General features: G+C 60.2%; 1 protein-coding gene across 1 annotated transcript in view; it reads left to right on the forward strand.

Annotated features, from left to right (window-relative positions):
• The first annotated feature begins 864 nt into the window (after window positions 1–864).
• The window catches only part of MAP2K3 (mitogen-activated protein kinase kinase 3), a 30,167-nt gene continuing 15,739 nt past the window's right edge, over window positions 865–15,292 (forward strand). Inside the window, exon 1 of the mRNA XM_032431909.1 lies at window positions 865–1,083. Coding sequence (XP_032287800.1) covers window positions 1,035–1,083 — 49 coding nt within the window. The 5' untranslated portion in view covers window positions 865–1,034. The remainder of the gene's footprint in view (window positions 1,084–15,292) is intronic.

Consider the following 15,292-nt stretch of genomic DNA (forward strand, 5'->3'; position numbering starts at 1 on the left):
GGGCGGTAAAGACACAACCACTAAAACTACGTTTACTGACGTCTCACTAGGAACCACAAAGTTCACCACTGCAACCCACCCGTTCCCCGGTGCCGGACACACAGCGGCGGGCGCTCGGGGGATGATGTCGCAGAGGCAGGGAATAAATGTGCGCACGCCGGGCACTGTGCTTAAGCCCTTTGCAACGTTCGGTCAACCAGGATTGACCTTCTGCTAAAGCCCGGGTCCGATCGCCTGTGCAGCGCCAGGAGGCAGGGCTGTTATGGTCGCTTTTTCACAGAGGCGAAAACTGAGATTCAGGGGTTACCAGACTTGCCCAAGGTCACCGCCTCTGGAAAGTAGCCAAGTAGGGATCTGAACCCAGGTCTCGCCCCGGGGGCGCACTTTAACGGCTCCACAGCACCCCGCCTTCCCGCTCCCGCCACCCTAGGATACCTGGGGTTTTTCCCAGGTTGCGCACTCCAGGAGGGCCCACCGAGCGCCCTGGAAGGGCGCTGCGGGGCTGGGCGAGCGCGGGGGCGGGGCCTGGTGCCTGACAGGCGCGAGGCGGGCTCCGCGAGTCCCGGGCAGTGGGCGGGCTTGCGTCTTGACAGGCAGCGGGAGGGACCCGGCTCCAGCCTAGGAGGGGGACCCAGCCTGAGTGGGCCCGGGTTTCCCGGGTGGAAGGCGGGGCTTGACAGACAGTGGGAGGAGCCCGATTTGGGGCCAGCAGGGGCGAGGCTTGTGCTTGACAGGCAGGGCAGGCTGGCGTTTGATAGGCAGGGGACGGGCCCTGGAGACTGACGGGCCAATCGGCGTGCAGGGGCGGGGCTTACGTCGGCGCCGTCCGGCCGGGGCCCCCGCGGCGCTGCCCAGTCTGGCTCCGGCACCGCCCGTCGCGGACGCTAACTTGCAGTCGCCGCCGCCGCCCCCGCCGCCTCAGCTCTGCCGCCGCGCCCGGGCCCCCTGCCCGCAGCCATGAGCGCTCTCCGCCCGGGTAGAGCCCGCCGCCCTCTAGATTAGTTCCTGCCGCCGCCCCTGGACCCGCCTGCACCATGGAGTCGCCCGCCTCCAGTCAGCCCGCCAGCATGCCCCAGACCAAAGGTAGGAACGCCTGGTGGGGAGCGCGGCTTGATCCCCCGCGCCCAGTCGGGCCCGGACTGCGGACCCCGACCTCTGTCTGTCTGATCCCATTGCATCCCGTCCCGGACCCAGGCAGCACTCCGGCCCAGAATCCCTCCGCACTCGCGTCTCGGTCTCAGCCTAGACCTCACCTGGACCCCCAGTTTAGGCCTTGCGGCTGCTCTCAGACCCGAACTCAGGCTAGCATCTCGTTCTGATGACCCCGCTCCAGGTCAGAAACCTCACTCTGACCTCCTCATTTAGGCCTTAACTGCACCCAGAACAGGAATTCTCCCAATCTGGGTCCCTCAGCTGGATCCAGGTGGTATTCACTCTGATCCTTCACCCAGCCCCCACTTGCAGTCCCTGGTCCCAGGGCTGTATCCACGCTGGGATTTAAATGACTCCCCAGCTGAACCCCAGCAGTGCTGCCCTGCTGGGGAATCTCACTGTAAACTACCCCCCCCCCCCCCCCCAGTGTGGGTGCCCTGGCTACACTCCAGCTAAAAACTCGCTCCTCTCCCCCAACTGTCTCCATCCTTGTAGGCCCCTCGTTGCCCCATCCCAGGCCGGCTTGCAGCCCTGCAGCCTTGTGCCCCGGGAACCTCTCTTGGCCTCCCACCGCACCCTAACACAGCCCCCCTCTCCGTCAGCTCCTCCTTGTCTTGACTTGCAAGCTTCTCTCTGCCCTTGGGGAGCTCACCCCTTTTTGTTCCCCGGTATCTGCAGGGTTGGTCCATCCCAGGCTTGCCCCTGCTGCCTCGGGGTTCCGGGCCAGCCGCTAGGCCAGGGTGCTCGCTGTGCAATGGGCTCGCTCTTGTCTTCTCCAAGTAGCTGGCCTTCCTGGAAATTTTTCTGAGGTGGCGGCTGCCGTGGCAGAGCAGCAGGATTTGTCATGCGGGGCGGGGGGAGGGGGTGAAACTTGGAGGGTGAAAGGGGGATTTTTTTTTTTTTTGGTGCAGGGAAGAGGCAGGGATGTTTCTGGCATGTCAGAGCCTCAGCAGGCTAGGCTGTGTGAGCTTTCCAAAGCGGACATAGCTGTAATGAATGGGCTGCCTCCCGGCTCTCTAAACCTGCTGCTGCCTCACCCCAGCAGCAGGAGTATCTCTGGGCCTCAGTTTCCTTATCTGTAAAATGGGAGTAATCACACGTACCTTGTGTGGATTTGTGGGTGTGATATGAGGTAGCAAATAACTAAAGAGTTTCGAGCAAGCATGGGTGAGTTGGTGACGAGCGCAGCAGGGCGCCTGGCACACAGTAGGTGCTCAGGCAGGCACAGGTGCCCACACCTTGTTACCGTTTCCCTTGTTGGGAAGGCCTCAGCCATGTGGGGTCAAGGCCTTGCCTCTGTCTGGGTTGCAGCTGCAGAGTGAGGTGGAGAAAGGTAACAGATGTCACTCAGTGCACCTCTCCTCGGGGCTTGATTCTCCCTCTCTTTCTCTGGAGGGGCCCAGGCAGCAGGAGGGCCTGTGGGGTCCTGGGGAGGGTGTGGGTCCATCTCTGCCCCTGCTGCCAGGGGCTGCGCTGGCTGTGGGCCAGAGCCCGGCCGGCCCGGTGGGCAGGGTAATTACGTCTTACATAAGTGGGAGGCCGGATCCCTGACCATTGCCCAACCACTGTGAGTAACTCGAGGCACTCGAGGGGGGAGGCGGTTGGGGAGGGACTTGGACTGCACAGACCTCGTGGAGCTTGGGAACCGGGAAACCATACGCTTCTCCGCTCTGGAGAACCAGGAAATCAGACACTTCTTTTCTCTAGCTTGGGGTCTGTGCCTGGCTTGGTCAGTGCTGCGGGACTTAGGGCAGGTCCCTCAGCTTCTCTGGGCCACAGTGTTTTCATGGGCGGAAGGAAGAGGTTGGAAGCAGTGTTTGTCTTTGAATGGTCTTTCAGCTTTTCCAGGCAGGCAATGCCTCATCACGATAAAAGTTGTAGAGTTGTGAAGGGAGAGGGGTCACGGGTGTGAAGAGAAAAGGGAATTTGGGGAGGCACTGTTGATTCCCATGTGCTATGTGACTTGAGTCCTGGTGTTGGCCTCTCTGAGCCTCTCTGCAGAGAGAGAACGAAGGTGAATTTCCAGTTTGAGGGTCCAGGTAATAGATGGTGCTGGGTGGGTTAGATGGAGGGTCAGGAGCCTCTACAAGGCTCAGGGACAGGGACCTTGTCAGCCTCTTCAGGGTCTGTGGAAGGATATGGTGGGGAGCCATAATACCCCCCCACCAAAAATCCTGAGAGTTGCCACTTATCAAGCTTTTTTTCATTTTCCGTGTGCTCTCCCATTTATTCCTCACAGCCCCATTTATAGATGAGGAAATTGAGAGTCGGAGGTGGTTAGTGCCTTGCCTGAGGTCATACGGTTGTGACAGGTGCAGCTAGGGCTCTGTCCACGGCTGTGGATCTGCACAGGTCTCCCCAGTGCTCCTTTATGTCCCATTCCTGTGCTGGATGCTTGAGCTGAGCTGGTGGGGATCCCCCTCCCCCTTGCCCGCACCCTGCCATCCCAGCTGGTGGGACGCTCCATTATGCCTCTGTCTAGTCTGCGTGTCTCCTCCAGGTCCAGCCTGACCTGGAGCAAGGACTGAGCCAGAGGTGATGCCTCTTGCGTACACAGCCCTTTACAGTTGGCACATTTTATCTTCACTGCAGTCTGACCCATTTGACAGATGACAAAACTGGGGCCACACAGGGGGAGTGGCTGGGCTGAGTCCACAGAGCTGGGATCCTCACCTGTGCCCTCCCCATCCTGGGCACAGGGCCCTCCAGCATTGTGCTCTTCTCCACCTTCTCAGAGGAATTTGAACAAAACAGGGTGTGGTTGGCACTTGACCTTCAGGGAGCTTTACCTTTGAGCTTCCTGCCTCGCAGCTGCTGCCCTGCTCCATCCTCTGTGCCACAGGCCTGGGGAGTTTTCCGTGAGTGCATGAGGCGCCAGGTCCCACAGCCCTGCTGGGTTTCCCCAGCCTCCTTGCCCACATGCCATCTTTGGCTGGAGTCAGAGGCCAAGGGCAGCTGGCGCTGGGGCCAGTGGTCAGGGGGACATTTGGTTGGCATGGTTTGGGTCTGCTGCTTCAGGCCGCACTTGTCCTTGGGGGTACCATATGCATCCTGTCCCTGCCCCCCCCGCACTGTGAGTGCCGCCCACACACGCACGTCATGGTTGATCTTCACATGGCTCCCAGCTGCCCGGTGGGGACACTGAGGCTTCAGGAGCACCGTCAGTGTCCTGGCCCTGCCTGCCATGGCCACTGTCCTCCCCCCCCAGCCCCCCTGTCCTGTCCCGTTCCTGCTGTCGGAAAGACTGGAGGGTGACACCTTGGGGACTTCCCCCACCCCTGGCGTGACGCACAGGAAACTCTCTATCAGCCAGCCCATGGCTCCAGGCCTGAAAGGAGCAAAGTTCCCAGTTGCCTGTGTGGGGAGAAGGCTGGGGCAGCGGGAGGCTTCCGGTGGGTGAGTCAGCGGGCACTGGGTGCTGACTCACCCGCCGGGCATGCCAGCCCAACTGGCTGTTGCTTAAAGGGGCGGTGCCTGCTGGCTGGTGGGTTGGGAGGGGGGCTGTGACCCCGGCCTTGCAGGTCAGCATCTAGGCCTCAGATGGGCATCAGAGGTGGCCCCCTTCCTGGACCTCAGGCTAGGCTGGGACCTTTGGGCAGGCCCTTCTGGCTCTGCTCCCGCCCCGCCCAGGAACTTCCTCTGTTAGGCAAGGGCCCTGCTTCCTCTTGCTCACGGAACAGAAGCAGGTGGTGCTGGCTGTTCGCTGCCCTTGGCCCAGGGAATCCTCGGGGCTGCTGGGGGCTCTGGGAGGCCGGGGTGGAGAGGTGGTATGGGGTGGCCCTGAGCTCCTGGTGTGGAGAGGTGACCATGGTCAAATTCCAGGGCATGCTCTTCTGCTGTGTGATGTTGGCCTAGTTACGTTCACTGCACTCTGTAAATGATTTCAGTGCCCTGCGCATGACCCACCTTTCCGATGAGAGGTCTCAGTTTCCTCACCTGCAGACTGGGAACAGGGACCTTACCTGCCTGTCTGGCTGGCATCTGCAAGGATGGATGCAGACAGCCTCATTCCAGTCTTGCTAAGTGTTAGGTAGTGGGCCAGCAAGACTGTCCTCAGTCCCCAAGGAACCTCCGCAAGGCAGGAAGGAGGTGCAGAGCCTGGGCTCAGGGGGTAGACAGGCCTGTGTTCACATTTTGACTCACTTCACCGCTTCCTGACTTCCTCTTGTGCTCTCTCTGACCCTCAGTCTCCTTTTCTGTAACGTGGGAGTAAACACTCCTCCCTTGCAGGGTGGTGGTAAAGACTGGAGACAGTGTCTGTCTAATGAGCAGCATCTGTTATTATGTTCTTATTGTTATGGTCATGGCTGGTATTCGTTGATGCGTGAGTAAATAGGACCGTGACCTCTGGAGATGGGCTCGTAAGCCCTATGACATGAGGACTCTGGCTGCAGGGTCCTGTAATGCCAGCTAGAATGTACCAGGCTCTTTCCCCGCTGGTCTCCAGGCTGGAGCTGGGGCCTCCCATCGCCTCTTGGGCCTTCCTGGGGAGGGCCTGTGGGGAACAGAGAGGACTGGGGGCTGGCCTCTTTCTGCAGGTCTGCCTCCCCTGAGCACAGGGAAGAGTGGGGCAGGGAATCGGGAGCATGGGCCAGCCCCTCAGGTGGTAGAACTTCATCAGTGCCAGACACGGCACTGGCTTTGGGGGTACAGGGCTGAGCGAGGAGCACCCTGACTCTCACAGAGCTCCACCTGAGGAGCAGGAGGAGGCCTTGGGAGTCGTGGTTCTGAGGGTCCAGATCCAAGGTCAGCTGTGTCGATGGATAGGGGGCCAAGGTGAGGGGGAGCAGTTGGGATGCAGGGCCTGGCTGGGTGCAGGGCCTTGGCGGCCATGCGGAGTATTGTCAGGGTCTCGGGAGGGGTGCTGTGTGTCACTGTTCGTCCCAGAGGAAGAAGCTGCGGGGCAGCACAGGGGATGCCACCAGAGGGGGCGATGAGGCAGGCCTGCCCTGAGCTCAGCTCCTGATGTTGGGGCTTCCAGCCCTCCGGGGACCATCCATGCCTCGCCTTGGCCTTCCTTCTCGCCATGGCCCGCATGAGTCAGGCTTGCTTGCCCGGCTGCTTCTCCAGATGCCCTCCCGAGCACTGACCATGGAAACCCCGAAACGCTTCATATAAAAGGCCTGAAGAACATTCAGGGCTGGGCAGTGGCAGCCTGGTAGGCCCCTCTGCAGCTCACAGACAGCAAGTCTGGGGGCTGTATCCAACTCGGGAGAGGGTCACCAGGCTCACCCTGAAGGGCTTTTGTCCCCCCTTTCCCCCTGAAAGGTTCCTGTCACCCTCTCCTTGCCCCGAGGGTCCCTTTCTGGGGTGTCACGGCTGAGCTGCCATATCGGGGCCCCTCCTGGCTTCTCTGCCCTTCTCCTAGCTGGTGCCCTGCTCCTGGGCGGCTCTGCACTGACCCTGTTGATGCGTCCTGGCTGAGCCCACCGGCAGGTGGGGCCTTCCAGTCATTTTAAACTTTTAAATTGTAAATATATCACAGACACCAAAAGGATACATAAAATGTACTTCTGTATTTTAATGAATAAAAATAAAATGAAATCTGTGTACCCAATACCTAGCTAAAGAAATCGAACATTACTGTACCCCAAAGTACCCCCCAGATTTGTACCTCCCTAACAACTGCTCTGACTTTTGTATTAATCATTTTTTTTTTAAATTTTATTTGGGGGGGGCAGGGAGAGCGCGCGAGCACAAGCACGGGGGGAGAGCAGAGGGAGAGGCAGAAGCAGACTCCCTGCTGAGCGGGCAGCCCAATGCAGGACTCGATCCCAGGACCCCGGGATGATGACCTGAGCCGAAGGCAGATGCTTCACCGACTGAGCACCCAGGCGCCCCTGTATTAATCACGTCTTTATTAGTTTTTGAAATTGAGTTCTAATGTACCAGGGGCATAGTGAAGCTCCCCGCCCTTGAGAAGGGTGGGGAGAGGCTGGGTTCACGCCCATCTCCCCCACTCACAAGCTGTGTGGTCTCAGTCTGTATCATGGGGACGATCCTAGAACCGAAATTGCAGGGTTGTGGCGAGGATTCACTGCACTGGTGTGTGGAAGTGCTGAGTACGGGGGCCGGCTCAGAGTTCGTGGAGATGAGTGTCTGTAGCTGTTCTTGCGGCTTTCGGTGGGGCTGACAGCCCTGGGCCCCAGGTGTGCGGTGCTCGGCCAGTGCGGCTGAACCTGACAGCCCCGACTCCCTCCTCCACGTCCCTGCGCGACTGCCCCCAGCTTCCCAGGCGTGTCCTAAGGATTGCACAAGCCAGTGGGCGGGAGGTGGCCAGTGAAGGGCCTTGGATGTCAGGGGAGATGTCTGGGTACTCTCAGGAAGCACAGAGAGAGCTGAGGAGCATTTCTGTGTGCCCACGAAGTAGGTGCTCTGTGCGTGGTGGTGGCCGGAGGCCTGCCCGAGACCGCAGGGGGAATGTTCCCTGCCCTCCCTGCCCTTCAGCGCATCCGTGTCTTGGCCTTCTGCTTTACCCCTGGCCTTCCTACTAGTGGCACAGCCCGCCCTAGCCCAGCTGCCTGGGGCAGACCCCAGGGTGGTGCGGGGGGACCCTTGCTGGGTGAGCCTGTGGGCCCTTCCGGGGGGGGAGGGGCTGCCTCCAGGCCCAGCTCTGTCCCAGCTGCCTTGGTGACCTCCCGGGCCTGAGTGTTCTCATCTGAACGAAGGGAAGGACAACACCTCTCAGGCTGCTGTTGAGAGTGAGGTGATGAGACCTCTTAAATTCAGGGACACCTTAGGCACCCATTCAGTGCTGATTTGGAACCTGAGCTACGTATTGGCCTTTTTACCACCAAGAATACTTTTTTAGGTCTTCTACCCATCGGCCCCATGTTTTGTAAGATTTTGTTTCGATGCAAATGATACTAAAAGCGAGAATGGCCTTTGTTAAGGAAAGGTGCTTTTACCCTGTTGCGGGAGCAGGAGCGTGGGGCCCGGCAGTGCCCCCTGGTGGCCTGGGTGACCGTACAGTGGCCCCAAGTGGAGACCTGTGGGAGCTCAGCCCATGAGCCCGAGCTAGAGGACTGTCCTGCCTCCCCTAGGCCCTGGGAAGGTTAAGTGTCACTGCGGGAATGTCCCTCCCTCGTCATAGGCTCTTGAAGCCCGGGCTCTGCAGTCCAGGGGCTCACTTGGCAGTCCGGGGCCCACCTCGGTGACTAAAGACCTTTGGGTCAGGATGGCCACTGATCCGACCCGTTTTGTGCCATTTTATGCGCACTGTCTCATTCAGCTGTCATGGTTACCCAGCAACACAGTGTGCTGTCATCCCTGAGTTTTACAAGTACACCGGCCTAGACGGGGGGAGTGACTTGCCCAAGGTCACACAGGTCTGTCCCAGGTCTGTCTTAACAACCCCTGATTAGTGCTCACCCTGTCCTGGAGGTCAAGGCCATTGCACTCCCCAGAACATCAGGGGAGGAAACAGGCTCAGGGAGGGGGTGTGGCTTGCCCGTGGTCACACGGCCGCTCAGCAGCTCAGGTCTCCTGGTGCCACAGCCTGTCCTTCTGTGCTCATGGTCCGTCAGCCTCTGGCCCAGTGGCTTGGGAGATACTCTCATGGCTGTGGGTGAGGTGTGCAGAGCCAGGATCTGGGGGCCCGGGAAGTTGGGGTCTGTGTTCGAGTCTTGGCATGTGACCCTGCGCAAGTCTCCAGGTCCCTGGCCGCAGCGTCGCACTGGCCAGCCTCTGGGGCACCATCCAGTTCTGAGCTGAGCGCCCCCACGAGGGACTCTGCTGAGCCTGGCTCCCCCTTTCACATGGAGGAGAAGCCCGAGGCCCAGACCTGCAGCAGCCCAGGACACCGTTTACACGGGGCTTCTTTCTTTCTTGTTCTTTTATTTAAATTCTTACATTTAACTAACTGACACTGCATGTGCTTAGGAGAATCTCAAAGGTGCAGAAAGGCAGTTTCTTGCTCCTTGGACTCCTCTGTGAAGAGACCATCTTTCTCTCTCACAAGGTCTGCGCGCCTCCCCGTGCATGGAGAGCACTCAGCCTGTCAGCCTGCCCAGGAGCCTGCTGGACCCTGGGCATTTCCCTAGGCCAGTCTCTCGGTTTTCCAGACCGTGGGCCTCAGTGCCCTCATGTGTAAGATGGAGATCCCGTTCATGCCTGCCTCTTGGGGTTGTGAGGGGATCCGGGGAGATCTGGTTAGATGCTTAGCACAGGCCAGGCACACTGTAGGCGCTCACCAAATGCTGGCGGTTGTTTATTCTTTATCTCTTGGGGGAGTGGTATGTTAGGGACGAGTTCCTGGAGGTGGGCTTCCTGGGTCGGTGGGCGTTTGGATAATGCCCAGTTGCCTTCGCCGTGGTGGCCGTGTGAGCTCACGCAACTGTCCGCACCACGGGGGCGGACTCTGGGCCCTCTGGGCCCTGCACCTCACGTGAGAGCAGGCCTCCCTCCCCACACCCGCTGGTCTGGCCCCCTTCCCTCCATCTTCTCGGACCGAGTCCCTCTGCACTCGTCTCCTGTGTCTGGCCCTCTTGGCTCTAGACCTTCCCTCCTCCTTGCCTGCCGTGTCAGCCTCGGCTTAAATCCCGGCTCAGAGAGGTCCCTGTCCCAGCTTCCTTTATTCTTCAGAGCACTTGGCGTGCTTGGCATTCTGTGTAAACGTTACACGTATGGGTTCTGTTAGTTTGCTGTTTGCCTGTGGTCCTGTCTCTCCGTCAGCCACAGGTTCAGCCCCGGCGCTGTTGCCATTTCGGGCCGGATCGTTCTCGGTTGTCCGGGCTGGGTGTGCGTTGTGGGTTGTGGAGCAGCATGTCCGGCCCCTACTCACTAGATGCCAGCGGCACCCCTCACAGACCTTGGCCCGGGTCGGCGGTTGGAGTGTAACTGCAGGCGGGGTCCCGGCTCTTCGTTGCGGAAGGGACGGATGCTGTGAGGTGGCCAGCACTGACCCCTCCCCACCTGCTTTGTGGCTGAGGAAGGCCCTGGGAGGTGGAGGGAAAGGGGGGTGCCGAGGGCCTCGGAGGCCAGGGCCGCCTGCCCAGGTGGCCAGCACACAGCAGGAGAGAGGGCAGGGCCGGGGGGTTAAGTGGCCCCCCCCACGGCAGAACCTGTCGCTCACCTGTGGGATGGAGCACACGGTGCCCTGGGCAGGTGCCACACGCCTGGTGCTCAGTAAATGAGAGAGCCCTTCGTCTGTTCTAGGACCTTGGGGACAGGGCGCCGCGGCGCTAGGGATCCGGCTGGCCGCCTGCCTGGGGGAGCCAGGTCTGTCCTCGATCCCCGCCAGCACTTGGTGGTGGTGGCCCCCAAAAGCTCCTCTGGGGCCTCTTTGCAGGAGGGATACCAGGGGGTGGAGACTCCAGCCTCAGACATACGTGGGATTGAGTGGCTTCCTGCTTAACGTCTCTGAGCCTCAGTGGTCCTGTCTGTGACCTGGGTGCTCTGAGCGCTTCATCTGGACTCACCCACAGAGCAGCTGGGGCTGGTGTGATGTCTGCAGTGAGCAGAGATCATGAAGATCAAGCGGGGGACACGGGCCTTGGCTCGTGAGAGCCAACAAACATCAGCTACCATGTTAGCTACCTGTACGGTGGGAGGAGGTGGGCCCAGTTGATCTCTCTCTCAGGGACCCGCGTAGGATAGAGGTGACAAGCTAAGTGGGGCAGGGGCTGGGAGGGGGCACAGATGGCCTTGGGCCATCTGGCCTACCACATCTCCAGGGCGGGCCCGGACACTCCGGGCCTAGGACTCCTCCAGTAGAATTGGAAAGCTCAAGAAGCACTCAAAATACCCCAAAGGTAGGGGGCGGAAGTAATAAATTGGGAGCAGCCGGTGTTGTTTTTGTCAGGGGAATCAGGGGTTGTGACTAAACATGACGATGTGTGGGGGCCTCCCTTTGTGAGTGGAGGCGCCAGCAGGCTCTGCGTGAGGGATGTGCCACCCGTCCCCCTCCCACCGTGGACAGACCTTGAGAGCCGGTGGTATAGTCGGGTCTATTTCCAGTCTCCCCGAGGCCTCAGGGCAGGGGCGGCGCAGGGGGTGGGGAGACCCCTCTGTCAGGCTTTCTGTTGATGTTTGGTCTCTGGAGCTACACAGGCCTGTCTTCATGCCTGCTCCCTACCAGACACTCACTCTGTCACTTTGGTCAAGCCGCACCTCTTCTCTGACCCCCTCGGTACCACAGGAACAGGAAACCACTTTCCCGTACAGAGTGGCTGTCGGGCCGAGGGCCTTGTGTTACTTGGGGTCCTGGGGGTCTGCAGACAGCTCAGTCTAACCTTCGCCTGTCGGGCCCCGCTGCGGGATGGCTCTGGTAACCTCGGAGGACACGCCCGATCACCCTAGGCTCACCGTCGATCTCCGATGCCCAGAGAGGTGAAGTCACTTGCTTGAGGGCACACAGCTAGGAAGTGGCAGAGCCGCAATTTTAACGCAGGCTGCCTGGCTGGAGTCCGTGCTCGTAAGCATTTTCCTAGCTGCCCCTGAGGTAGTCACTATAGAACCGTGACTTGTGAGACGTGACAGGAGCGAAGCCAGCGGGACCCAGGGAGAGCCAGGGACAAGGGAGCTTAGCTGGAGCGATCAGGAAAGCCTCTCTGACTAGGCGAAAGGTGAGGATCATATATCAGCTAGGACGGAGTTGCAGGGAAGAACATTCTAGGCAGAGGGAACAGAACGTGCAAAGGCGCTGTGGTGGAAAAGAAGGTGCTTATTCAAGGAACGGTGAGCGGGAGGAGATGAGAGCAGGGCCAGGCAGGGGGAGGAGTTGGGGGAGTCCGGGGTGCCTCTCTGTGCGCTCTTGTCCTGTAGGTCTGTGGCCGAGGTCCTTGTTCCCTGCCTGGGGTACTGCTGGGAGGCTGGCGAAGGCTGAGGACACACAGATCCTGGCACTGGGCCCACCGGTGCCAGAGGCCCTGCGGGCTGAGGCTGGCAGGCCTGTTGTGGTTTGCTGGTGGCCGCCTGTGAACCTCTGTTTGTTGTGGTGACGGTCGTCACATCGGGCCCACACCTGGGCAGCCTGGGCTGCCTGGCCATCGGGATCCAGACTGACGTGGACGGCGGACAGCGGCGGTGGCTGGTGGCCTGCGGCCTGTTGCGGAGCTGTGTCCATGCTGGCCTCACCCACTCCCTCTGACAGCGGGGGAGCTGCCCCACAGAGCCCATGTCACTCCAGACACAGGCCCGGTGACCCTGACGGGCAGCTAGGTGAGAGGGCCAGGACCCTGCTCCGTCTGCCCACCCAGCCCGTGTGCTTGGAGCAGCCTCTGGCCCGGCCCAGGCCCAGAAGGAGGGGCAAGTGGCAGCTCACATGTACTGAGTGCCTCGTTCCTCCTCATGTGGCCCTCACCCGCCTGGCCCGGCCGCAGGCACAGAGGCTGCCTTGGCGGTTAGGCAAACTGAGGCCTGCTGAGGGGGAGCCCATCTCACGACGTTTGCAGATGCCAGGGTGGGGGATGGGTGTGCAGGTTCGGGCTGGACAAAGGTGAGGTAGGGCCAAGAGCAGCTAGGGCATGGAGGGGTGTTGCTGTGAGCCCCAGGAGACCCCCGAGTGATTGTTCAGTTTTTTTTAATTTTATTTATTTATTAGAGAGAGGGGGAGAGAGAACGCACGCGCACACAAGCAGAGGGAGCAGCATAGGGAGAGGGAGAAGCAGGGAGCCCGATGCGGGACTCGATCCCAGGACTCCGAGATCATGACCTGAGCCAAAGGCAGACACTCAACCGACTGAGCCACCCAGGCATTCCTGGATTGTTCATTTTTAACATAAAATGTTTTACTTTCTGGTTACAAAAAGCTTCAAGTGAAGAATAAAAGCTCCCCATAATTCTATTGCATGGGGTGGCTTTTTATCACCTCTGTGGAGAGGCTTGTAATAACCATAGTGACCACTTGTGGGCCATCACGTAGGCCTACCTACTGTGCGCCTAGCCTGTGCCGAGCACCTAACGGCTGAGCCCGCCTTGTCGGGGTGCGCGCCTTCTCTTTCGGAGACGCAGGACTCGATGGGCCGAGAGGAGGGCACCATGGCCCGTCTCAGCGAGGGGTCAGAGCCGGACTGCTCAGGCTGCCGCATGTCAAATGCAGTGTTAGCAACACTGGCCTGACCAGTGGCCTCCCTCAGGCCTCGAGCCCTGCAGCTCAGGGCCCCCGCCCCTGTGCCAGAGGTCAGTGGTGACTTAGTCTGACCCAAGGGCAGCACAGAAGTGGCCTTAGGAACTGACGGGCCTGGACACCTCGGCTTTTCTGTTTTCCTCTTGCCATGTAGAACGTGCTGGGCCCTGGGAAACCCAGGGATGCCTCTGGGTTCCTGTTCAGCAGACGTTACAGTGCTCCCTGTGGGGAGGACAGCAGGCCCATCCCTCCCCCTTCAAGGAGAAGCTCCCAGCAGGAGAGGGTGCCGTGAGCGGCTGGCCTGGCCCAGTGTGGTCTCCGAGTCACCAGATCCGGGAGCAGCTCCCGGCCAGACCCCTGACTCACTGTGCAGCACCTCTGTTTCCTCCAGTAAAGGCAGGCTAAGAACTCCTCCCTCTAGGGTTGTCAGAACATTTGGAATAGATGGGAAGGGCCAGTTTTGTGGCCAGCAGGCTGCTGCTGGACAAGACAGAGACCCACGGGCCCCTGACAGCTGGCCATGTTGCCTCATATGTAAAATGGGATGAAAACACCTCACACAGGGGCACCTGGGTGGTACAGTCGGTTAAGCGTTTGACTCTGGGTTTTGGCTCAGGTCATGATCTCGGGGTTGTGAGATCGAGTCCCGTGTTGGGCTGGGCGCTCGGCGAAGAGTCTGCTTGGGATTCTCTCTCTCTCTCTCTGCTCTTCCCACTTGTGTGCTCTCCTCTCTCTCTATCTCAAATAAATAAATAAATCTTAAAGAAACCCAAACCAACAACAACCACACATATGAGCTCATGATTAGGCAACTGGCCTACCCCCATGCCAGGGGAGCGGATGGTGGCACCCGGTGGATACTGTGTGTGGAAACTTGGTTCCTGCGGCCGCCGGGTTGTTCCGGGACCCGCCTGGGCTGGGGGGTCAAGTAGTGCTGATGGCAGCAGGCTGCTTTTCTAAGTGCTTTATGTGATAAGAACCAACTAAGTGCTGTTTTGATCCCCTTTGTCTGGGTGAGGATACTGGGGCTCAGAGAAGAATGGGGACTTGCCAAAGGGCACCCGGCCTCTAAGGGGCAAAGGTGGTATTTGAATTTGGGGCAGAGAAAGCACATGATTTGGTTACAGAGGTGCCCCAAGAGCTGGGGCCAGCATGGAGTGAGCAGGGCTCCCCCTGGCTCTGGGGTTGAGGACGGTGCCGTTGGGGTACCACCTGGGTCAGGGCCTTTGGCCGCCAGGGCCTAGCAGACCTACCTCAGAGCCAGGCATCTGGGGGCCTTGGGGGGCTTCCGTGGAGAGGCTGCAGGTGCCCGCCTGCACCACCCCCAGTGCTCTGCCCACCCACCCTGATGCAGATCCTGGGACCCCATCCCCACCGGGGCTGTTTTATTTTGTGACATTTCATCTAGCTCTGAGGACAGCTGGGGCCAGGCCTCATCTTCCCAGCGGCAGTAACAACCCCATCCCATCACTTGACAGTGGTGTCAGGCCCTGCCTGGCTGCTGGGTCCAAGTATATGGGCCTCCAAGCCAGGGTCACACATGGGGCACTGAGGCCACACAGCAGGATGTGGTGGAAGCTGCATCTTGAACCCGGTTCAGAGGTGGCTTCCGGGGCCCCGTTTTCCCAATGTGCTGTGCACACTCATGGCCGGTGGTTCCAGGCCCGGGGCAGCTCCCAGTTCCCTGGGTGGCCGGTGGTGTGAGGTGGGCGTGGAGGGCAGAGCAGACATCAGGGCTACGCGCCTGGCAGGCGGGGACTCATGGTCAAGTCCCACCTCTGCCACCCGCAGTCTCAGTGACCTGGGCACATGACTTCCCTCCTCTGGACAATGGACCTCTGGTCCTGTTGCCTGGGAGCAGGCGCGGTGGACTCAAGCTGCCTCGTTCCTCACCAGTGGGCTCCCTGATGTCCCCCGCCCTGGCTTTCCTGCCTGAGAGATGCCTTGCACCTTCCTCAGAGCGCAGCACTGCTGAAGGCTTCCTCTGCCATGGCCAGCCCTCCACGGCCAGCGCGCCACGGCCAGCCCGCCACAGCCAGCATGCCACGACGCCGGTTCTCCCCTAGCGCTGGC

The sequence above is a fragment of the Phoca vitulina genome, unplaced genomic scaffold (genome assembly GCF_004348235.1).
Source record: "Phoca vitulina isolate PV1807 unplaced genomic scaffold, GSC_HSeal_1.0 scaffold47, whole genome shotgun sequence".
In the NCBI taxonomy this organism is placed as follows: domain Eukaryota; kingdom Metazoa; phylum Chordata; class Mammalia; order Carnivora; family Phocidae; genus Phoca; species Phoca vitulina.